General features: G+C 54.6%; 7 protein-coding genes across 7 annotated transcripts; 5 read left to right on the top strand and 2 right to left on the bottom strand.

Annotated features, from left to right (window-relative positions):
• Positions 1–93: 93 nt before the first annotated feature.
• On the top strand, positions 94–4985 carry BO82DRAFT_397738 (bifunctional K:H/Na:H antiporter NHX1; the record flags this gene model as incomplete). Its single annotated transcript, XM_025638967.1, has 6 exons — positions 94–394; positions 465–1767; positions 2720–2751; positions 2828–2980; positions 3066–3725; positions 3775–4985. The coding sequence occupies 6 exons, from the start codon at positions 94–96 to the stop codon at positions 4983–4985; spliced, it is 3660 nt and encodes a 1219-aa protein (XP_025496772.1).
• Positions 4986–5523: 538 nt separating this feature from the next.
• BO82DRAFT_350276 (putative GABA permease) lies at positions 5524–8403 on the top strand. The gene is made up of 8 exons (XM_025634105.1): positions 5524–5998; positions 6047–6192; positions 6310–6357; positions 6426–6573; positions 6634–7166; positions 7226–7312; positions 7397–7781; positions 7864–8403. The coding sequence occupies exons 1-8, from the start codon at positions 5902–5904 to the stop codon at positions 8055–8057; spliced, it is 1638 nt and encodes a 545-aa protein (XP_025496771.1). The 5' UTR covers positions 5524–5901; the 3' UTR covers positions 8058–8403.
• On the bottom strand, positions 8210–9952 carry BO82DRAFT_89429 (zinc-dependent alcohol dehydrogenase). The gene is made up of 3 exons (XM_025641633.1): positions 9003–9952; positions 8572–8926; positions 8210–8479 (listed from the first exon to the last, which is right to left on the bottom strand). The coding sequence occupies exons 1-3, from the start codon at positions 9663–9665 to the stop codon at positions 8439–8441; spliced, it is 1059 nt and encodes a 352-aa protein (XP_025496770.1). The 5' UTR covers positions 9666–9952; the 3' UTR covers positions 8210–8438.
• On the top strand, positions 9908–10867 carry BO82DRAFT_89499 (uncharacterized protein). The gene is made up of 2 exons (XM_025641634.1): positions 9908–10725; positions 10804–10867. The coding sequence occupies exon 1, from the start codon at positions 10220–10222 to the stop codon at positions 10703–10705; it is 486 nt and encodes a 161-aa protein (XP_025496769.1). The 5' UTR covers positions 9908–10219; the 3' UTR covers positions 10706–10725; positions 10804–10867.
• A 1179-nt stretch (positions 10868–12046) lies between these two features.
• Positions 12047–17470, top strand: ino80 (chromatin-remodeling ATPase INO80). Its single transcript, XM_025634104.1, has 3 exons — positions 12047–12851; positions 12932–13480; positions 13535–17470. Exons 1-3 carry the CDS (start codon positions 12318–12320, stop codon positions 17378–17380), a joined length of 4929 nt encoding a protein of 1642 aa, XP_025496768.1. The 5' UTR covers positions 12047–12317; the 3' UTR covers positions 17381–17470.
• A 1318-nt stretch (positions 17471–18788) lies between these two features.
• On the top strand, positions 18789–20786 carry hemA (5-aminolevulinic acid synthase HemA; the record flags this gene model as incomplete). Its single annotated transcript, XM_025637242.1, has 2 exons — positions 18789–19125; positions 19180–20786. 2 exons carry the CDS (start codon positions 18789–18791, stop codon positions 20784–20786), a joined length of 1944 nt encoding a protein of 647 aa, XP_025496767.1.
• A 442-nt stretch (positions 20787–21228) lies between these two features.
• Positions 21229–23553, bottom strand: BO82DRAFT_89329 (DNA-directed RNA polymerase I subunit RPA49). The gene is made up of 3 exons (XM_025641632.1): positions 23264–23553; positions 22828–23159; positions 21229–22684 (listed from the first exon to the last, which is right to left on the bottom strand). The coding sequence occupies exons 1-3, from the start codon at positions 23409–23411 to the stop codon at positions 21671–21673; spliced, it is 1494 nt and encodes a 497-aa protein (XP_025496766.1). The 5' UTR covers positions 23412–23553; the 3' UTR covers positions 21229–21670.
• Positions 23554–23717: the final 164 nt, after the last annotated feature.

Raw genomic sequence — 23717 nt, 5'->3', positions numbered from 1 at the left:
CAATGGATCGGTAAGCTCGCAAGGTCCTGTCGCATGATCCTGCTTGGACTAATCTCCGGGGCGTGACTGTAGCCCTATCTTTTGTCTCTTGGAATGAGCAAAGCTCTACTTGCTTTCGTTTGGATCGCCGGTCCTTTGACAGGAACCCTCGTTCAACCCTACATCGGCATCTGCAGTGACAACTGTCGCATATCATGGGGGAAGCGAAAGCCGTTCATGGTGGTTGGCGGTGCTGCGAGCGTTGTCTCCCTCCTTGCCTTAGCTTGGGTCCGAGAGCTCACGGAAGGCCTTCTTGGAGTATTCGATGTTGCGCCGGGCTCCGATGCGTCTCAAACTGTGGTTATTGTGCTAGCCACTATCTTGATGTATTGCTTGGACTTTTCTGTAAATACTGGTAAGGCCTGGCCAGATGTTGCCCTCTTGTGGCTTGATCGCAGAGAATGCTGACGGGATTTTGGCTACAGTCCAAGCAGGTATCCGGTGCTTCATTGTTGACAATGCGCCCTCGCACCAGCAGGAATCAGCGAATGCGTGGGCCAGTCGCATGACTGGTCTAGGCAACATCCTTGGTTATATTTTTGGATACGTGGACTTGCCCAAGTACTTCCCATTATTGGGCAACACGCAATTTCAAGTGCTGTGCGCTTTAGCATCACTATCACTTATCTGTACATTGTTGGTCAGTTGTTCATACATCAGAGAACGAGATCCACGACTGGAAGGACCTCCATCCGGGGGGAACCCTGGCTTGATCGCCTTCTTCAAGCAGGTCTTCAAGTCGATCCGATTTCTACCGCCCGAGATAGCAAAGGTCTGCGAGGTCCAGCTAGCCGCCTGGGTCGGCTGGTTTCCTTTCCTGTTTTACTCGACCACATACATTGGACAGCTTTTTGTCAATCCGATTTTCGAAGCACACCCAGGTTTGTCAGAGCATGACATCAACAAGGCATGGGAAGAAGCCACCCGCATTGGAACATTTGCACTTCTTGTTTACGCCATCATCTCCTTTGTGGCTAATCTGACCCTGCCGATGCTTGTTGTGCCCACATACAAGCCGATCATTGCCACCGAGTCTGAAGTTTCGGATGATCAATTGGAGGAGGAGCCTTTCCTCGGCGGTCGGAGGCGATCATCCTCAATAGGGACTGCGATGGAAGCACCTACCGGTATCTCTCCTGAACCTAAAAATGGGTATGCCGAAGGGGCCGGGTGGCTCTCCAAATTACAGATTCCAGGCCTCACCCTCCGCCGCGCTTGGTTAATGTCGCATGTCAACTTCGCCATCTGTATGTTCAGTACGTTTTTCATATCGTCATACCAAGCCGCGACCGTGGTTGTCGGGCTTGTTGGAGTCTCATGGGCGTTGACGCTTTGGGCGCCCTTTGCCCTAATCTCGGCGGAGGTATCGCGCATTGACACGGAGCGCCGGCTTCGACGCCAGCGGGCTGACCGTACGGAACCGGACACAAGCGTCTCCGCCAATCCGGCTACAGTTGGGGAAGACCTAGAACACGGACACGATGTGACAACTGATAAAGGAGAAGAGGAGGAGAATCTGGCGCAGGCGGGCATTATCCTGGGACTTCATAACGTTGCCGTGTCGGCGCCTCAGATCCTCTCAAGTCTGATCTCCAGTGCCATCTTCAAGGCCTTCCAGAAACCTCGCGGGGAGCCGTGGGATGATAGTGTTGGATGGGTGCTGAGATTTGGAGGCTGCGCGACGCTAGTTGCGGCATGGTTGGCTCACAGGCTCGCTGAGGAAACTCGGTGAGTGTATGCCTTATAGTAGGAGCAAATGGCGCTTTTACCAGATGCCGAAGAGGACTCGGGGAAGAGTGTCTTCGATAAGAGTAGAGTGTAATTAGTCAGGTATGTAAGTAGTCAGCCCGAGCTAGTCAGAGAACATCAAGAACCATTTAGAAATTAGGTGTCAGCGCTCATTGATAATACTTGAGACGTTGAACATATCATCACATCGAAAGGGCTAGAGAATAAGATAGAGAGGAGACCGTTCCATACATACCAGCGGAGGATCAATTGCGGGCCGAACACATCCATACCACCCACCAACAGCGGGACCCCGACGGGTGTTGACGAATCCTAGCGGAGTTACTTGCGTAGCTTCCCCCCTTGTGTGATTGATTGATTGATTGACTGACTGACTGATTGAGTGCCCGCCCGCAGTCACTTAGCAGCAACAGCAACAACACCAGTTATCGTTGTCTGTCTTCTTCCACTTACTAATTTAATCTCCTCCATCCTTAACTATTCTAACTAATCCTTATCGTACAACGACTTCTTCTTCTCCTCCTCCTCCTCCTTCTTTTTCTTCAAATCGACTTTTTTCTTTGTCTTTTCCCTTTTTTTCTCTCGTCTCGGTTTTTTTACTTCCATTCTCACCGACTACTTCCCTCCCGTTGGATCGTGCATGATCCGCGGATGATTATGTGTGTCTGCGATTCCACTCTGGCGCCAGACACTCGCCGTTGGGGTTAATCGTCCGTCCGCCGTCGTGCGCGTCGACAAGCCAAATCGCCAAGTACAATGGCTAGTCAAGTGGTAGGCGATGTATTGCACCAGTTGCTCCGTATGTGTCCCTTATTTGATTGCGTCTAGATCGGGGGATTGCATTCCCCCTTCCGCGGAAGAGCGTTTTCCCCATCTCAGGCGCGCCCATCCTAGGCACGATGGCTGACTAGAATTTATGTATCCTAGGTAGAGCGGTGGACTCTGACACAGATCCCGACGATGGTACGCGATCCGATCCTGCTCACAAGGGCCACACACTGTATCTCGAGCTCTTGAAACTGACATGCCTACTCTTCAGCTGATGCTCCCGAGGCCGGCACCAAGGAGTTCTTCAGCTCCTGGGCACTCTTCATCTTGATTATGCTCTTGATGTTCGCGCTCTTCACCAGTTACATACTACAGCAGAAAAAGATCCAGGCGGTCCATGAAACAGTCCTGTCCATCTTCGCGGGTGTGTTTTGTCCAACCATCGAAGGCGGACGGGCCGCGATGCGGTGTCCTTGCGGTTAATAACAAAGGCTGATGGATGCATATAGGCATGTTTGTCGGGCTGATCATACGCTTAAGTCCTGAATCACCGATTCAAGACAGTGTCGCGTTTGACTATCAATTCTTCTTCAACCTCCTCCTACCTCCGATCATTCTGGCCTCAGGCTACGAGTTACACCAAGCGAACTTCTTCCGAAACATCGGCACTATATTGACCTTTGCGTTCGCGGGGACCTTCATTTCCGCCATCGTGCTGGGTTTGATCCTGTTCGTCTGGACGAGAATTCCGTTGGATGGGCTAGATATGACTTTCGTCGAGGCAATCTCGGTGGGCGCTACCTTATCGGCGACGGATCCCGTCACCATCTTGGCTATCTTCAACCTATACAAGGTCGAGCCCAAGCTCTACACGGTCATCTTTGGTGAATCGATCCTGAACGACGCCATCGCGATCGTCCTGTTCGAGACCGCGCAAAAGTATGCCGATAGTGAGGCAGGCTCCCTGACTTTCTTGAACCTATTCGAAGCTATTGGACTGTTCCTGCTCGTCTTCTTCGGAAGTATGATTGTTGGCGTTATCGTTGGCATCATGACCGCCCTTGGTCTGAAATATACTCACGTCAGACGTCAGCCGAAGATTGAAAGTTGTCTGATCGTGCTTATTGCCTACGCTAGCTACTTCTTCTCTAACGGTGTCTACCTCTCCGGTAGGTTGCCGTTCCTCATTGATCTCGAGTCCAGCTGACAATAGACCAGGTATCGTGTCGCTCCTTTTCTGCGGCATTACCATGAAACATTATGCGTACTACAACATGTCCCGCCGGACACAATTGACGACGAAATACCTCTTCCAGGTGATGGCACAATTGTCCGAGAACTTCATCTTCATTTACCTCGGTTTGGACCTTCTTGTCCAGAGGAACTTGCAGTTCAAGCCCTTATTCATTCTTGTGGCCGTTTTCGGTATCTGCATTGCCCGCTACCTGGCGGTGTTCCCATTGTCTCGAGCGATCAATTGGTTCATTCGGTACAGAGCTCGTCGCCGTGGCATGGACGTTGCAGATGAGCTACCATTTGCTTATCAAGCCATGCTCTTCTGGGCGGGGTTGCGTGGAGCTGTTGGCGTGGCCCTCGCCGCCGGCCTAAAAGGCGTCAATGCTCCAGCACTCCGTGCTACGGTACTTGTGGTCGTCGTGTTGACCGTGATTATCTTTGGTGGCACCACCGCTCGAATGCTAGAGATTCTCGGAATCCGGACCGGTGTCGTGGAGGAAATCGAGTCCGATGATGAGTTTGATATCGAGGTAACCAACGGCGGCACATATTACAAACGCTCCGACACAGGCTTGGGATACACACCTCGCCGCATCGATTCGACCATTCCTTTGGATGGCATTCCGCGGGGCGAGCTCGACCGCCACGATAGCTACTCCAGTGGCAACAACCGTCGTCCCAGTCCTCCGCCGTCTGGCTCTCGAGGACATTCCCGAATGTACTCGAATGCCTACAGTCAGCGAGACACTGCTCGTGACCGTTCCTCGACGGCCACTTTGTTGGGTGGCCGGCCTCGGAGCCACAGCGAGAGCAGCGCGGCAAGTGAGGATGAATTTGGATTGAAGAATAATGGCAAGGGTCGTGCGACAGACGCCGATCAGCTCGATGCCTTCGATCTCGATGTGGGTGATGAGCCTTCGGATGACGACCTCCCCCCTTCGGCTCCTACGTCTCGACTGCGGCGGTCTCCCTCGCAACCCCAACAGTATGTGGGAGGATCCCAGGATCAAACTCCGACAACTACCTCTCCTATGCGACGCGAAACAACGCTGAGCGCAAGGGCGGCCATCCGGGACCTCTTCTCGGGTGCATCGGGAGACCACGCGGCGTGGTTCCGACAGCTGGATGAGGATTACATCAAACCCCGACTCCTACTAGATCAGTCCAATCACAAGGGGCCCGGTGCAGTTTGAATGAAGCGAGTTTATGCATAGCTGCCGCTATTGCCATTGGTTTTGGCGTCACCTGTATACATGTGCTATATATTGGGTGCGGTCTACCGGTGTGTGTTTGTGATTCATTCGTGCCTCTTCGGTTTGATTTTGTTTGCCCTCCATTTCCTTTTCCCCATTGGCATATCTGGGCTGGGTCTGGTTACCCCGGGGAGGCCTCCAGCTATCATTACGCGAAAGGAGACGGAGACGGAGACTTGGTAGATGGGACAGTCGCCTTCTACTACAACTACTGCTACTTCCTACCTAGATACCACTTCCTACTAGTTGAATTTCAAGAATGTTCGAACCATTAGCCTAGACTCAGTGGTGAACCAATTGTAATACCGACCGGTTGTTGGCTGATGAACTTGGGTCATAATTAGATCAATTCCAGCCTAGAAGCGTGAAGTGGTGGATGGGGGGGGGGGGCCAATTATCATGTGCGATATGATACCCCTAAGTCTCATCTACCCTTTCTCTTTCGTCTCTTTCACTTCCTCCTCCTCCGCTTCCCCCTCGTTGACTTTACTCTTTCAAGAGGCACTATAAAAGCACCACACGGCAGCTTATCAGTCCAACTGGCTTTCACATTGGCCACTTTCTGCCCTGTTCGGCCTCCCAGCGATAAGGTGATGATAACAACCGCTTGGTGATGGTGGTGGCGGCTATGGCTGAACCCTGCCTGTCCGTGTCGCATGCGCCATTAGAGTCTGGGCGGAAGTGAATGGTCCCCCGCCGGTCGTTGCTTATCGGAGAATAAAACAACGATTGATGAAGTGATGCAATATGCAAGGGTCGGTTGGTATAAGTAGCGTTGCGCTTTCCTTTTGCGCTGTCGACCATTCGAAAGTATAGTCCTTTCATTTGCTGGGTTGACGTCCAGAATCCTGTCACCATGGCGGAGAAGTCCCAAGACATGGACTCCATGTCTCAGGTTATACCAGCAGTGAGCGAGGAGCCCTCGCTGGAACACGGCGATATGCAGCTTCTAGGTACGCTGGCTTATCGTGTGTCTCGTGTGTCTATGCTGACAAGACCAGCGGCCCTGGGATACAAGCAGGAGCTGCGCAGACACTATTCGACTGTACAGGTCTTCGCAATTGCATTCAGTATCATGGGACTCTTGCCGTCCATCGCATCGACCTTATCGTATTCCATCCCTGCTGGACCTGTGGGCATGGTTTGGGTACGTTGCTCTGCTTACACGGACTAGATGAGGCTTGTGGCTAATGCACCGCAGGGTACGGTGTCTCTTGAGAGTTCAGTGTGATGTGCGCTAGGCAATGGTCTGACAGGGATTCTAGGTTGGTTTGCTGCGAGTGTGTTCATCTTCATAGTGGCTTTGGCTATGGTCTGTCTCTCTCAGCTTCTTTTGTCCCCATTACTCTGGTCGGACGTTTACAACTCTGTGTCAGTTAGGCCGATCTAGCGTCTGCGATGCCTACCGCCGGCGGTCTTTACTTCTGGACCCATTACTTCAGCGGAGAGAAGTGGAAGAATCCCCTAAGCTTTGTCGTTGGATACAGCAATACAATCGGGCTTGTTGGAGGGGTCTGTTCTATAGATTGTAAGCGGTACCCTTCATCCTCGTGGCATGCTTCGGCCTGGGACTGATTTGGAGGATAAGATGGGTTTGCTACCATGCTGCTGGCGATTGTTTCCATAGCGCGCGATGGCGAGTGGACTGCTTCCCGTCCGGCCCTTTACGGTACGTATGTCGCATGCGTCGTCGTGCACGGCCTGATTGCCATCTTCTTTGCGCGCGTGATGCCCAAAATCCAGTCTGTCTGCATCATCCTCAACGTGGGCCTGGTCTTTGTCACTGCTCTGGCACTGCCGATTGGGAAGGCAGTCCGCGGCGGGCAGATCAACCCGGGTGCCTATGTCTTCGGCCATGCTGAGAATCTCACCACTTGGCCTGAGGGCTGGAGCTTCATGATCGCGTGGATGTCGCCCATCTGGACCATCGGGGCGTTTGACTCCTGTGTCCATATGAGTGAGGAGGCCACCCATGCTGCGCGAGCGGTCCCACTGGGGATTGTCTGGTCCGCGGGTCTGTGTGGTCTGCTGGGATTTGTCTCGCTGGCAGTAATGGCAGCTGTGATCGACGTCGATCTCACGGCGGTCCTCGACTCCAAGTTCGGACAACCCATGGCACAGGTGGGTTTCCCTATTTATTCTGTCAATCGAGGCCGATATTAAGCGACTGCTTCCTATAGATCTACTATGACTCTCTCGGGAAAAGCGGCGCGCTCGGCTTCATGGTTGTGGTAGCCGTTGTCCAGTTCTTCATGGGCTTGAGTCTTGTAGGTTTACTCGGTCTCTTCCAATACTGCGACAACGATACGAGCACATTTCACTGACACCATATCGCGGAATCTCACAAACAGGTGGTCGCCGCCTCCCGTCAGAGCTGGGCCTTCTCTCGCGACGGCGCCCTCCCCTTCTCCTCCTTCTTCCGCCACGTCAGTAAACGCATCCGGTTTCAACCCGTCCGCATGGTCTGCGCCGTGGTCGTGATAGCCATCATCCTCGGTCTGCTCTGTCTGATCGACAACGCCGCGGCCAGTGCACTGTTCTCTCTCGCCGTGGCGGGCAATGACCTCGCCTGGATGGTCCCGATTCTCGCGCGGCTCGTCTGGGGCCAGGACCGGTTCCACCCCGGAGAGTTCTACACAGGCCGGCTGAGCAAGCCCATCGCAATCACCGCGATCGTGTATCTGGCTTTTGCTATCGTGCTGAGCATGTTTCCTACCGAAGGACCAAACCCGACCCGTAAGTTTCTTCCGTTTATCTTGGCGGGGCTGTGGATGGATTCTGGGCTGACTTTGTTACTGCGTAAATTTTGCAAAATCAGCTGCAAATATGAATTACACCATTGTTATCAACGGTGCACTGTGGCTCGGGGCGCTGCTTTACTATGCGGTCTATGCTCGCAAGGTGTACAAGGGCCCGCAGACGACCGTGGGAGAGTCGACTAGTCCGTCCGAGACGAGGCTTTCGCAGGAAGGGGAGGGAGAAGAGAAGAAGAAGAAGGGCAACACTGCTTGAGCACCTTTCTTTTAATGACTTGTAACTCGTTTCCCGAGAGATCTCTCGCTTTTGTGCTTAGCAGGGACTCCAATTGAACGCCTCTGCTTGGCTCGTTTGGTTATCGCACAAGGTACCGTTAAGACGCAAGGATCAAGATACTGTAAGCCGGTTCAAGAGACCAGAGAATCATTTGATTGGAGAATTGATTGGCAAACGCTGTGGTACATTACATCGTAGGGCACCCCATTGACACCCATGTATTTAGCAATGGGAAGAGAGGACGGTTTAGAAATTAAGAGACAAACAGAAGATAAGGGAAAAGATGTCTCATCATCGTCACCTTCGTAAAACAGATACTATCCCGGTCCAGCGAGAAAGGCGTGTATCGAGAAAATGCATTTATTCGGGCACTTCGAGGACATAGCGGCCAGCGATCTTGCCTTGTTCTGTTTTGGAGGACACAGTGTGTTAGTCATGACGTCTGTCGAATGCACATTCGAAAAGCAAGAGACAGAGAGGTAACAGAACATACCCATCAACTCGAAGATCTTTGGAAGGTCCTTCAATGGCGCCGTCTTGAAGGGGGCGTTGATAAGCCCGCGGGCGAAGAAGTCGACGGCCTCGACGCCATCCTGGCGGTTGCCGACGTAGCTGCCCTTGATGTTGACCATGCGGACGACGGTATTGAAGACGGGGGCCCGCAGGAAGGCGTTGCCGGGCAGGCCGATGGCGACGACACTGCCGCGCGAGCGCACGTACTCGGTCGCCTGCTGGAAGGGCTTCTCGGCCACGGCCAGGAGGATGACGGCGTGAGCTCCAAGACCCTCCGGGGTGGCGGCCTTGACGTCGGCGACGATGTCGCTGGAGGTGGTGAAGTCGATGTACGCCTAGGGGTTTTCTTCTCGTTAGCTATTTCTCTTCCTTCAGAAAAGATAATACGGGACGGAGGTTTTCTTGTCTTACCTCCGAGCCCAGCTTGTGGCACATCTCCTTTTTCTCCTCTCCGCCGTCGATCGCGATGGTGCGCAGTCCCATGGCCTTCGCATACTGCAACGCCAGCGAGCCGAGGCCACCGCCGGCCCCGACAATGGCAACGGTCTGGCCGGGCCGCACGCCGGACTCCTTCAGGCCCTTGTAGACCGTGATGCCGGCGCAGAGGATCGGGGCCACAGCGTCCAGGGCCACCTCCTTGGGCAGCTTGGAGGCGTGGCTGGCCTTGGCCAGGGCGTACTGCTGGAAGGTGCCGTCGACGGTGTAGCCGGACAGCTCGGCGTGCGGGCAGAGGGGCTCGTCGGCCTGCTTGCAGAACTCACAGGCCAGGCACGAGCCGTTCAGCCACTTGATGCCGGCGTGGTCGCCGATCTCGAACTCGGTGACGAGGTCGCCGCGGGCCACGACGATGCCGGCGCCCTCGTGGCCGCCCACCAGCGGCTGCTTCAGGGGCAGCGGCCAGTCGCCCTTCATGGCGTGCAGGTCGGTGTGGCAGACCCCCGTGAAGCGGATCTTGACGAGGATCTGGTCCGGGCCGGGCTTGCCCACGGGGATCTGCTTGTAGACGGGCGGGTGGCCTTTCTCTTCGACGACCTGGGCCCATTGGGTCTCGGGGATCTCGGGAGGGGAAGACATTTCTTCTGTGAGAGGTTGTGAGTTGGGGATGGTAGTGGATGAAGAGGAAGGGGGTGGTAACGATTCTATGGAAACGTGGAAGCGGAAGTTGTGTTACTTGACTGAGTGAGTGAGTGAGTGAGTGAGTGAGTGAGAGGGGAAAGAGAGCGCGGAAGGACAGGATTTATAGGATTGCTAGAGACCACAGGCGATGAGACCCTGGACCCTGCGCAACAACCTGACCATCCACTTTTCTACTCGTGGTTCCTCATGGTTTGGGAGTAGGACAGGCAGGTCAGTGAATGAATGGCAGGTGGGGTGATTCCGTCCCGGCCGAAGCGAGCGATCAAAGTGACGTCGTGATTAGTGGTGTGTTGTTGACTGGCAGGGCAAGTCTAGACAATCGGACGAGAGGAGCAACACGGATGCGGAGGTTGTAAATCTGGGATCCCGATCCTTGTGGTCTTGCTCATCCCAGAGAGACAGGGGCGATACGAGGACATTTCGGGGATCTCCTGTCCTGTCCCGACTCTCTCCTTCTGGCGATACTCGGTGGTTGCATTGCAACAGATTTCATGCTCCATGCTGGTTTCGGATTGTCAATCATCTTTTTTGTTTCTTTCTGGTCCAGTTCAAACACATGGGATATGGGGTTGATGGGGGGAAAAAACGAAGGTGGAACATGTAGACGTCATGACCGATTGATCGAGATTTGTCTCCGCATCTCAACTGCGACTGAGAACATTATCAGACCCCGATATTGCATTAGGTCCAATTTTTCCTCCCCTCCCTCCCCCCTCCGTTCGTGGTCTTCGCCTAAGTTGGATCTCTCCCCCACGCTGCTTGGCTCTTGTTATCAAGTTCAAGATTTCGGCTCTTGGGAGAAACACCGCGGGGGAATCGTGGTATGCACCCCCCCTTCTTTTGGAAGATGTCCAAGACTTAAGTCCGAGCGGGTTGTTCGGATTTCACGCTTAGTCAGGGGTGCCAGTGGTGCCAGTGGTGCCTGTGGTGCCTCAGGCCCGACTGAATGGGGGCCTGGGGAAGGTGGACCAAGATAAGAGGTAATATCCTCCTATAAGTTAAGTAGGCCCATTGAACTTATTCTGTATGAACTTATATACCTTGACTGGCGACTGATTGAGGACCTCCTGGGCAGCCACCTGACTTCATATCATACTTGGCTCGGTCCGGAGTACTTGTACTATACAATTGATCGAGCCTAAGTGTACAATGCACGGTATCGAGGAACTTGAGGTGAACGTCTGGGCGGTTTCGTACTGGTAACACGACCGCATTTTCTTACAATGGCTCCGGTGCGATGGACACTGGCGAGACCGGAGCTGGATGGCAAGACTCAACCTCGAAACGTTCTGTTCTACTTGAACAACGAGGCTCTTGTCACAGTGGAGTGCGCTGGAGACAGATTTCCAAACGCGCCCAATGGCTCTAGATCAGACTGACTTCCATCTCAATCTCAATCATATATCGTAGATAACGGCGTATGCGGAGATCGGGCGTAGTTCCTGAGCTGTCTTCCCCACAGGATGAAACTAATTACTAGTGGTATGTAAACCCACGTAAGTGAAATACACATACGGACGCATACTGACGCATACTGACACCCGAACAGCCACAGCCGGCGGGTATGGAAGGGAAATCCGCCCGAATAGGCAGGAACGAGCAGTCACTCCCTCCCTCCCTCAGTCACTCTCTGGAGACGAGCCTTTGGCTCAATGAAGCTGAAAAAAGAGAGTCAGAGAAAGGCTATTGTTGCAATCTTCCACCACAACAGCCTCTTCCCTTTCTCCTCCCCCTTCATTCACTGCCTTAGTTCACTCCTTTATAAACACCTCTATAGACATACAGACAATACATGCACCACCACCACCACCACCACCAACAACTCCTCCACCAGTCCTTCTATCTTACTATCTAGACGGCTATCACCACAAAGCCTCCTACCACGGGAACAAACTGGCGAGATTTCGCCCCTCGTGGGTCTCCTCCACGGCTCGTTGCAGCTGGTCTTGATCCCTCAAAACCGCAACCCTAGCATCATTGCTCAACTGGTTCTGGTAATCTATTCACTTGTGAATTCACAGTTGGCTTCTGTCGTCTGGGACGGTTGATCCGTGAGGGTTTGTTGGCTCGCTCGCTCGCTCACTCCTCTTGTTCCCTCCCTCCCTCCCTCACCAAGAAACCCTCCTCCTCCACCAACAACCGCCGATAGATTCCTGTTCATCCGGTAAGGCAATCAATCCTCCCTTTATCCACTCATTTTCTTCATCCTTCTTTTCCTTTTCAATCATCATCATCTTCTTCATCATCCCAACCCCCCCCTCCATCGTCGTCTCCATCTCCATGCTTCCCTGTCCTCTTGTCTCCACTCCTCCCCCCAACTCGGCCACTCAGATTTAATTCCTTTTCACGCAGGGAACTCTAGCTGGACGGCGAACACCTAACGGACGGACGCGTGATCGCCCTTCACCTCGAGATCTCCGTGAGCTAAAACCTCTCCAAGACCACCTCCCTTCCCATCCCCTTCGCGCATGGCCAGCCTTCGTCCATTGCGACGGTCCTTGGTCTAAATCTCCTCATCCTCTCCCCTCCCCATCACTGCTGTCCGTCACCTTCGCCGCCGCGTCTACTCCTCCGGCACACGCGGCAATCATGACGGGAGCTCCGCCGTACAATCCTCAGTCTCCTACCCAGCAATCTCGTTATTCTGCATATTCTTCTCCGAGCAAGAACCGCCCCTTCTACCCCAACAACAATGACCAATATCAACAGCACCCGCCGCAGACGCCGCCGGCCTTCCCCCCTCAGCCCAGCATGGCCAGGAGCCCTCACTTCTCCCATGCGCCGTCTCCGTTACCGGCCACGCTGCCTCCGTTGAATGGAGCCGCTCCTTCATCCCATCCATCAGATACATCATCACAGTATCAGGCTCATTCCTCGGCTGGAACGCCGCAGTTCCCCCTGCCTCGGCCCTACTCTAATTCCGTCTTGTCGGGCAACGGCGCGACCCCCTACGGTCATTCTACTCCCTCCCACGCTCATCCCTCTGGTCGGCCCGACAGCCATTCGCAGATTTCTCCCAAAAAAGAACCAGAATCTCCTTACCCCATGGGGGGCCACGGAGTCGCGCCGTATCCATCTTCTATGATGCGAGAGACGAGGCATTCTTCTCCTCCCAAGGAAACCGTATGTTGTTGTTTTTTCCTCTCCTGCATGTTCTTTGATCCACAATAGCTGATCATGATCATTTTTCTTGTGGCCTCCAGAAACCAGATCCCATGTCGTTTGCGAGCATCTTGGCTGGACCAGCAGAAGAGCGCAACCCGCCTCCCCGACAATCTCCACCTACAAAACAGCCGTCCCTTGAACCCGCATCAACCCCCATTGCACCAGCATCAAGCGCGACGAACAATTTAAACCCACCGTCGACGACGCCCGTCCCGGTCGCTCGCAACAAAAGCAAAGACAGAGAGCCCTCTGGTCCGGCCTTACCGAGATTAGAAAAGAAACCCGCTAGTGAGAAGCGCCGTCGCAATGTCGACCACGAGGCCAGAGTGTCCGACTCACGGTCTGCCACCGTTGCGAATGGCCTTTCTGAGTCAACGAAAGCCTCTTCGTCGTCCCGCGGCGCTGTTTCTCGCCATCCCTTGACAGAAGGGGAGGTGGAAGCTCTCAACCGCGCGATGGTTGATATGGCCAACGCAGACAAAAGTGATGTGGAAGGCCCTGGGTATGAGAGACAGTACCAGGAATACAAGGCCAAAAGCAAGAAGCGTGCCCTTCTCACCGAGCAAACTGAGCTGATTCGGCGCAAGGTTTGTGAAATATGCGTTCATCCCTGGGTACTTTGCAGGCTAACCTACCTTTAGCGACGACGTCACCAATTCTTGGGAGATTTCGCAAAGTCCCTGGAGAAGCAAGCCGATGCCGGAATGGATCGATTCAGACTCACCAATGAGGCATCCGTTATCGCTGAAGTACAGGCTAAAGAAATCCAGGACGAGAAAGAACGCAAGAAGGATATGCAGCGAAAGCGGCGACGTGAGAATACTGTACGCATGGAAATGCAGAAAAAGCTGGAGGCAGAGCTCAAGGCAAATGAGGCCCAGGATTCTGCTGAGAAGGCCAAGTTCCTCCGTGAAGCCGAGAGAGCTCAGCGCAAGATCAAGACTACCAAGAGAGCTCTGGAGGGTGTTACTGCCCCGGAGGAGATTAGCGAGGTGACTCCCTTGGCGCCAAACCTTGAAGGGGGCACCACCAGTTCTTTCCACATCGGTCGAAACTCTCCTTCGAGACGCAAGTCTGGACGCAATGGCCCCGCCACGCGACCCAAAAAGTCGAAGGAGCAGAAACAAGCTGAAAAGGACGCGGCAGAAGCAGCTTATGCAGCCATGGAGAACGATGAGGCATTGCCTCTGGCACCCAAGGAAGACCCTCGTAAGGAGTCCATCAAGAAGGAGACCAAAGGCACTCGATCCAAGGAGCCCACGCCCACGCCACTCTCCGCCTTCGAGACCAAGGGCTACAACCAGATTTACGAGCAAATCTGGCGCGATATTGCTCGTAAAGACATCCCCAAGGTCTACCGCATCAAGGGTCTGTCTCTCAGCACGCGCCAGGAAAATCTCCGCAAGACAGCCCAGCTGGCTAGCAAGCAATCTCGCAAGTGGCAGGAACGCACCAACAAGAGCATGAAAGATACTCAAGCCCGTGCCAAACGGACAATGCGTGAAATGATGTCCTTCTGGAAGCGCAACGAACGTGAGGAACGTGATTTGCGTCGTCTTGCCGAAAAGCAGGAAATCGAGTCGGCTAAGAAGGCGGAAGCCGAGCGTGAAGCCAACCGTCAGAGACGTAAGCTCAACTTCCTTATCTCCCAGACCGAGCTGTACTCCCACTTTATTGGCCGCAAGATCAAAGGTGCAGAAGGAGACGAGTCTGGGGACACGGCCGTGGATGGATCCGACCAGACTGTCCAGCCTGGGAAACCTCAAGCCCACACGGTGGATATGCCTCCCAGTGTCGCCGACCTTGGTGCCAAGGTTACCAACTTCGAAGATCTTGACTTTGATGCCGAGGACGAGACGGCCTTGCGACAGGCGGCCATGGCCAACGCTCAAAATGCCGTTCAGCAGGCTCAAGATCGAGCCCGTGCCTTCAACAACGACCAGAATCAGATGGATGCGTTGGATGAGGGTGAACTGAATTTCCAGAACCCCACCAGCTTGGGTGATATCGAGATCTCTCAGCCCAACATGCTTACCGCTAAGCTCAAGGAGTATCAGCTCAAGGGTCTTAACTGGCTTGTCAACCTGTACGAGCAAGGTATCAACGGTATCTTGGCCGACGAGATGGGTCTAGGAAAGACTATTCAGTCTATCTCAGTCATGGCTTACCTCGCTGAAGTCCACAATATCTGGGGTCCTTTCTTAGTCATTGCGCCAGCTTCTACGCTGCACAACTGGCAGCAGGAAATCACCAAGTTCGTCCCGGACATCAAGGTTCTTCCGTACTGGGGCTCAGCCAAAGATCGCAAGATCCTCCGTAAGTTCTGGGATCGAAAGCACATCACATATACAAAAGAGTCTGAGTTCCATGTGTTGGTCACCTCATATCAGCTGGTGGTTCTGGATGCGCAGTACTTCCAAAAGGTCAAGTGGCAGTACATGATTCTCGACGAAGCCCAGGCCATCAAGTCTTCTCAGAGTTCCCGTTGGAAAAACTTGCTCGGCTTCTCCTGCCGTAACCGTCTTCTCCTGACAGGTACTCCTATTCAGAACAACATGCAGGAGCTGTGGGCCCTTTTGCACTTTATCATGCCCACGCTTTTCGACTCTCACGATGAGTTTAGCGAATGGTTCTCCAAGGACATTGAATCCCACGCTCAGAGTAACACCAAACTCAACGAGGACCAGCTGAGACGTCTCCATATGATTCTGAAGCCTTTTATGCTTCGCCGTGTCAAGAAGCATGTGCAGCAGGAACTTGGGGACAAGGTTGAGAAGGACATCTTTTGCGACCTTACGTACCGTCAACGCGCTTACTATACCAACCTGCGCAACCGGGTCAGCATCATGGACCTAATCGAGAAGGCCGCTGTTGGAGACGAAGCAGACAGCACAACGCTGATGAATTTGGTCATGCAGTTCCGGAAGGTCTGCAACCACCCGGATTTGTTTGAGCGCGCGGAAACAAAATCACCATTCTCTGTCGCGCACTTCGCTGAAACCGCCTCGTTTGTCAGAGAAGGCCAGAACGTCGATGTCGCTTACTCCACCCGTAACCTGATTGAGTATCCGTTGCCACGTCTGCTCTGTGGATCTGCTGGTCGCGTCGATGTTGCGGGGCCTGAGAATGCGTACGCCGGCTTCCGTGGGAAGTATCTTAACCACATGATGAACATCTTCGCTCCTGATAATATCAAGCAGAGTGTTCGGGACAACGGGGCATTTTCTTTCCTGCGATTTGTGGATACATCCCCGGGTGAGGCCTACGAGCAGTCACATTCCGGTGTCTTCGAGCGGGCTGTCCGCCGCCGTGGACAAACAAACAGGCTGGCCCGGCTCAAGGTTGTTTACGACGATGACCGAACAGCCGCCTCAGTCCTTCCTCATGCATTGCTCAATGTTGTCGACCGCAACGATCGTCATGCCATGAACGAGGTTGCAGCTGAGGGCTACATGCGGGATTTGATGACCATTTCCCAGTCAACATTTGAGCGAGAGGGTCTTTCCCTGATTGAGCCATCTGCCACCCCCGCAGCGTCGGCGCCTCCAATAACCATCACGAGTTCTAGCCAAATTCCCATATATGAGGCCAGAGACAGCTTCTTTAATATTGCCGTGCGCCATGCTTTGTACGGCGTTGCCTCGAAGCAGGTGGAGCAGCAAATTGTGGAAAGAAAGCTGGACCCTGCACCCTACTCGCTGCAGCCCATGCTACCCAAGCCACTTTCCACCAAGGGCCGATACACGCATATTGAGGTACCGTCGATGCGTCGCTTCGTCACGGACTCGGGTAAACTGGCCAAGCTAGACGAACTGTTGCGCGAGCTCAAGGCCGGTGGCCATCGTGTGCTACTGTACTTCCAGATGACACGTATGATCGACCTGATGGAGGAGTACCTGACCTACCGCAATTACAAATATTGTCGATTGGATGGAAGCACCAAGCTGGAGGATCGTCGTGACACTGTGGCGGACTTCCAACAGCGTCCGGAGATTTTCGTATTCCTTCTATCCACGCGTGCGGGTGGTCTGGGAATCAACCTCACAGCCGCCGACACGGTCATCTTCTACGATTCGGACTGGAACCCTACCATTGACTCTCAGGCCATGGACCGAGCTCACCGTTTGGGTCAGACGAGGCAAGTCACGGTCTACCGCCTCATCACTCGTGGCACGATCGAGGAGCGGATTCGGAAGCGGGCTTTGCAGAAGGAAGAGGTGCAGCGCGTTGTCATCACGGGTGGTGCCGCTGGTGGAGTTGACTTCAACACGCGCAATCGGGAAAGTCGGACCAAGGACATTGCTATGTGGCTGGCGGACGATGAGCAGGCCGAGCTTATCGAACAGAAGGAAAAGGAAGCCATGGACCGTGGAGAGGTGTTTGGTGCCAGTAAAGGTGGGAAGAAGGCGGCTCAGAAAAGAAAGAGAGATATCACGCTGGATGATATGTATCATGAAGGTATGGCGTTCTGCGATCCAATTCTCTAACCATTGACTAACGCAAGCTTTCCTAGGCGAGGGCAACTTTGATGATGCCAGTGCCAAACCCTCTGGCGCTGCCACTCCGGTGTCCGCAGCAGATAATATTGGGACGCCCTCGGCCACGCCCATTCCCAAGCGAGGACGTGGACGCGGGACTGGCAAAGGCACGTCGAAACGGGCGAAGACGACGAAAGAGCGGCTGCGTCTCATTGACGGCGATGGGGGCCTCGGACCCAGCTAACCCAGCCTCCGAGGACTGTTGCACGATGAGATGGAATGACGGCGTTGGGATATCTACTACCTTCCTTTCTTTTCTTATTCACCTGTGATGTTGTTGAAGCTTTACACACTTATTGGGATTTTTACACCGGATCGTGGCTCTCTTTGTTGTTTGTTTTTTATGCTTCTTTTCACCCCAGTTACGGATTTTCCTGTCCGAACTATGTATTGTATTAACAAGATGCATTTGGTGGTGTATGAAAATATTTGCACGGGGCTGTTATTCCCTGGAGATAATGAGCAGAGGGCGGGAATTTGGGTAAGATTACGCGAGACAAAAAAGAATTGGATGGTTGAATGGACTTCTACAAAAACAAAAAAAAAAAAAGCCAGACCGAAGATGAGAGCGGCGATGGCATGATAGATCTGTTATTGTTCCGAGGATGGAGTGGAGTGCATGTGGGGCAACTAGGAGGGTGGAACAGTGACTGGACTGTTGACTGTTGACTTTTGATCTTCTTGCTGATTACTCAAATTTATCCCTTCGAGATTTGCACTGTACCTTTGCTTGCTCCGTGGTGATCAGGAGTGGAAGGTCTCAGTAATTTACTATGTACAGTACTGTATGTATGTGACCAAGAAGGGAATCAAATGCGCCGAGCGTGGAGGAAAAGTAGCCGACGGAGTAGTACTGTGTAAATCCCGTGACCGGGCCGTGACCGTGCCGTGACCATGCCGAGACCATTTACATGCTAATCGAATTACACAGACATTAGTTCTTAGTCATCTTCCGACTTTCCCTCTCCGAACCGGACGCGGGAGCCAATCAGATCCCGTACAATCGTCAGCCGCGGCCCAGTCAGCGCGTTCCATCTTAAGTAAGCCGCCAAGTCGCGGCCGATTTCCCATCTCGGCGGACCAGAACCGCAAATCCCGTCCTTTGCCCAGCCGGTCGAATCTTCTTTTGCCCCCTCAGGCTTACTCCCCTCCTCCTCCCACTTAAGACTCACTCTTACTTAAAACTTATCCAACTCCACCTCTCCCCTGTTCCATCTCTCCTTCTGCTTTCTCTCCTTCCTTACCCCAAGTCTATTCCCACCCCACCCCTCCCCCCAACGATCTCAACCAGGGGATCTTTCCTCCCTCTATTCATTCAATTGAGAGTGATCTTCGCCCTTTGGCCGCACCGCACCCGATGGAGTCGCTTCTCCAGCAGTCTCGAGCCATGTGCCCGTTCCTCAAGCGCACCTCCCCGTCCACTCTGCGCACTCTGTCCACTGCCACTCGTCCCAGCGTCAGCCCCGGAGGCGGCACTATGTCAAACCTCCAGGTTCTGGCCCGCCGCTGCCCCGTCATGAGCAAGGCTCTGGCCGTTCAGAGCGCCCGTTTGGCCAACACCAAGCGCTTCACCTCCGGTGTCGCCGGTATGGATCCTAGGTACTTCCGCCCGGCTCCCACCAAGCGGGCTTTGCATTCAACCTCGGGCAATGGCGCGGACATTGCGCCCAATGTCTACAAGGACTCTCAGAGAGGTAATTCGTCCCCCCCCATCTTTAAGTACATATACTGACTCCATTGCTTTATAGTCGATCCCGCTTTCCCCGGTGCCAAAGGCCGTTTCGAAGCCCCCAGCGGCGCCACTGTCACCGGTCCTCGTCCCGATGCTCCGAAAGTTGCGCCCTTCGACTACAACGCTTTCTACAACGGGGAGCTGGACAAGAAACACAAGGACAAGTCGTACCGTTACTTCAACAACATCAACCGTCTGGCCAAGGAGTTCCCCCGTGCCCACACCGCGTCTCAGGAGGAGAAGGTGACCGTCTGGTGCTCCAACGACTATCTCGGTATGGGCCGCAACCAGGAGGTTCTGAAGAGCATGCACCAAACACTGGACACCTACGGCGCAGGTGCGGGTGGTACGAGAAACATTTCGGGACACAACCAACATGCGGTAGCCCTTGAAGGCACCCTCGCCAAGTTGCACAACAAGGAGGCCGCTCTGGTCTTCAGTTCCTGCTTCGTCGCCAACGACGCTACCTTGGCGACGCTGGGTAGTAAAATGCCCGACTGTGTCATTCTCTCCGACAGCCTCAACCACGCCTCCATGATCCAGGGTATCCGCCACTCCGGCGCCAAGAAGATGGTGTTCAAGCACAATGATCTGGTCGACTTGGAGACCAAGCTGGCCTCTTTGCCTCTGAATGTTCCCAAGATCATCGCTTTCGAGTCTGTATACAGCATGTGCGGCTCGATTGCCCCCATCGAGAAGATTTGCGACTTGGCCGACAAGTATGGGGCGATCACTTTCTTGGATGAAGTGCACGCCGTGGGCATGTACGGCCCCCACGGTGCGGGTGTCGCGGAGCACCTCGACTATGACGTCTACGCCTCGCAGGACACCGCCAACCCACGCAGCACCAAGGGCACCGTGATGGACCGCATTGATATCATCACTGGTACCCTGGGTAAGGCGTACGGCTGTGTCGGTGGATACATTGCTGGTTCCGCCGCCATGGTGGACACCATCCGCTCGCTGGCCCCGGGGTTCATCTTCACCACCTCCCTACCTCCTGCCACCATGGCCGGAGCGGACACTGCCATCCAGTACCAGGCCGAGTACAAACGCGACCGCGTGTTGCAGCAGTTGCACACCCGGGCCGTCAAGGAATCCCTGAAGGAGTTGGACATTCCCGTGATCCCGAACCCGTCCCACATCATCCCCCTCCTAGTCGGCGACGCCGAGGTCGCCAAGCAAGCCTCGGACAAGCTTCTGGAGGAACATGGCATTTACGTCCAAGCCATCAACTACCCCACCGTCCCTCGGGGTGAAGAGCGACTCCGCATCACCCCCACTCCGGGCCACGTGAAGGAACACCGCGACCACCTGGTCCAGGCTCTCCAAACCGTCTGGAACGATTTGGGCATCAAGCGCGCCAGCCACTGGAAGGCCCAGGGCGGCTTCGTCGGCGTTGGCGTCGAAGGAGCCGAGGCCGCGAACCAGCCTATCTGGGAGGACGCCCAGTTGGGTCTGCAGGAGGGTGAAGACTTGGAGACTGCCGTCACTCGGGAGTTCCAGGACGCGGCCGCTGAGGCGCTGCTCGCGCAGGCCTCTGTGCGGATGCAGACCGCCGCCGCCGGGATCCGTCCTGCCGCTTCCGTGGCCTCAGGCATCCCCGTTGGCGTCGCCGCCTAGATCCATGTCTGCGAGAAATGAACCCGTCAACCATGTTTCAGAGAAACCTAGTCCTGTGGATGTATGGTGTAATCATTTGTTCCACGTCCATTCCTTTTTTTGTTAATAATTCCATCACCTCATATAATGCTGGAGGATCTCCTGGCATCAATCATATTTGATTTTACCGCCCCTAAACCACCCCAACTGGCCATATACTAGCGGGTTTTGGTTAGGACACTAGAAGACTGGGAATCTCAAGGATTTTGATAGCCGTGTACCAAGAAATTACGTCCTGTGGATTGACTATCGCTCAAGTCCTAGATTCTTGACAATTGTCATCTGTCTTCCTCCTCCCTTAGTTTATGTATCTGTCCTTGTAGCAGAAGTAAGCATGCAGATTCAACGAGATTGAGGATTTTCTTCCGCACGAAGGTAGGGCAGGGCTTTTAGTTGGGTGAGTGGCAGATAGATACAACCCGGAGTATATAGATCTCTCTCCGCTTTTGGTATATATATCCCCCCAATACACGGACGACTAAGCAGCGATGGCTAGAAATACCTATTATCCGCTATGATAACACATTCAAGTCTTCTCTTCTTCGCTACTGATTAACTAACTGCTACCTATACAGACGAACGAAATACAAATATACATACATACACAAAACATAACATGTACCCTAACGCCCGTTGGAATCAAGCCCGAGGGGGAAAAAAAGACGAAATGCTTTTTTTGTTGTGAGGACAACAAGAGTATCTGACCAGCTATGGTATGGTAGTTATTCCACGGCTCTCTTCCATACTCCTTCAACATACACCCCTCCCCCACACATATACACACCATCCCACCATTCTAATCACGCCCCTGTTCGAATCATACGCCTCTTTCTTCGATTCGATCACTAGCGTCTCTTCCCACCCCCGCGGCTCACCTTGGGAAACTCCACGGGAATGCGCAGGCGCGCCACGCGGCGAGCGGCGGCCTCGGCCTTGCCGCCCTTGATGCCCCACTTGGCGAACTCGGACTCGCGGGGCTTGTCGACGCGGCAGCCCAGCTCGCGGAAGTACTGTAGGATGACGGGGCTCTCGAGGTGGAGATCGTCGCGCAGGTCGGCGGGGTCGGTGGCCAGCTCGTTGGGGGCGTTGCCGCCCTGGGCGCTGTTGCCGCCGTCCTTGGCGGGCTGGGGCGGGATGTGCAGCGAGAGGGCGCAGATGGTGGTGTGGAGGAAGGTGACGTCGTTGCGGGCGAGGGAGCCGCCGGTGCCCGGGGCGAAGCGGCGGCGGATGGCGTCGATGATGGGGTCGGCGATGGATTCCGCGGCGGATGATGCAGAAGCAGAAGAAGGGGAGGTGCCGCCGGCGAGGATGGTGCGGAGCTCGTCGCGCGGCGGGAGGCGTTTGCTGCCGGGGCCGGCGCCCTTGGGGTCGCGCTTGAGGTGGCGGTTGAGCTCGAGGAGCAGCAGGATGAAGCGCAGGATCTGGAGGTGGGTGGTGTTGCCGGACTGGATGACCGCGTCCACGCGCCGCGAGACGTACCGCGAGGTCGTGACCACCGGCTCGCCCGCGCTCGCCGTCGCCATCCACTCCTGCACTCCCGGCAGCTGCCGCAGCGTCGACTCGCCGTTCGGCACCAGCTCCGCCAGCGGGTACACCTCGCCCGGGTGCGAGGCGTCCAGGTGCGGCGTCGGGATCGGCTTGTTGGCCTGCACCTGCGCCTGCACCTGCGCCGCCTTGGCCGCGATGTCACTGACCCCCTCCGTCGGCATCGACGACAGGATGGCCGATTCCGCCGCCGACGCCGCACCCGAGGGAAGGTTGGAGAGTTGCGCGTTCTCGGCCAGGGATTGCGCCGCTTTGCGGGATTGCTTGGTACCGAAGGTGTTGGTGAGTTCGGTGCGTTGGGCGCGGAGGGTTTGCTGGGAATTGACATTTATTGTTAGTCGTTTTTACCTGCAGAAAAAAATGTTTGAGGTGGTGGGGGTCGGGGGGGGGGGCCTTTATGTGCTGGGATATGTATCCCCCCCGCTTCCATCGCCCACCAGGGAAAAAAAAAACTCACCAGCTCTTCCTCCTCGCTCTCCTCCTCCTCCTCTTCATCGATGGAGCGCAGCTTCCGCACCGCACCCCGCAGCGTCATCTTCCGCACCTCGACGAACTGCCACGTCTTATCCTGGGGATCGACCACGGCGACGTAGTGCTTCAGCTGGGAGTCGGCATCCTCCTCGGCCTCGCGACCCACAAAGTCCAGCTTGGGGTGTTCGGACGACTGGAGGAGCAGCTCCGACGCGACGATGCCCTTGTTGCGCGTCGACGCGGAGGAGGTCTTGCTTCGGGTTTTCAGGTAGGGTTTGAGCCGGAGATTGCGGGGGGCGTTAAGGCCGGGGGTGGTCACTATTTTGTTTCCGGCCATGGTGGATTGATTAGCATGTCTAATAGAGGTAGTGAACCTTCTTCCCCGGCGAGAAGTCGAGCGGGTGGTTTGAAGGGTAACTTACCAATGACCGGAGCGAGTTCGCTATCATCCTCCACCACGCTCGACGCCAGAGGGGGCAGATCTTGGATTTCCAGCGCGGGCTTCTTGCTAGGCCGCTCGTGGCGATCGGAGGCGCGCTTGCGCTTTTTTTCGACCTTGTCGGAGACCATTGTGCGAAGATTTCCAAGAATATCAGTCTCTGGGGCAGGTCGAATGCAGCGGACTTCCGTGTAGTTCGACCGGCGTGGATTTTGATATATCGGAGGGAGAAAAAGTCCCAGAAAAAAAGTTGAAGGCGGTCAGTCGGCCTCGAAATGGAAGGCGGAGAGACAAGCCTGGCTGTACGCAGACCGGGTGCAGGGCGCGATTGCAGATCACGGGGACACACAAATGATTAATTAGTCCATCACTATTTGTCTAGCTACCAGGATGAAGTGGTCAATCAATCTTCACAAGATCGACACATTGCGACGACA

This window comes from Aspergillus uvarum (genome assembly GCF_003184745.1).
Source record: "Aspergillus uvarum CBS 121591 unplaced genomic scaffold BO82scaffold_3, whole genome shotgun sequence".
Lineage (NCBI taxonomy): Eukaryota > Fungi > Ascomycota > Eurotiomycetes > Eurotiales > Aspergillaceae > Aspergillus > Aspergillus uvarum.
Note: the sequence above shows the minus strand (reverse complement) of the source record. Positions and strands in the feature narration are given on the sequence as shown.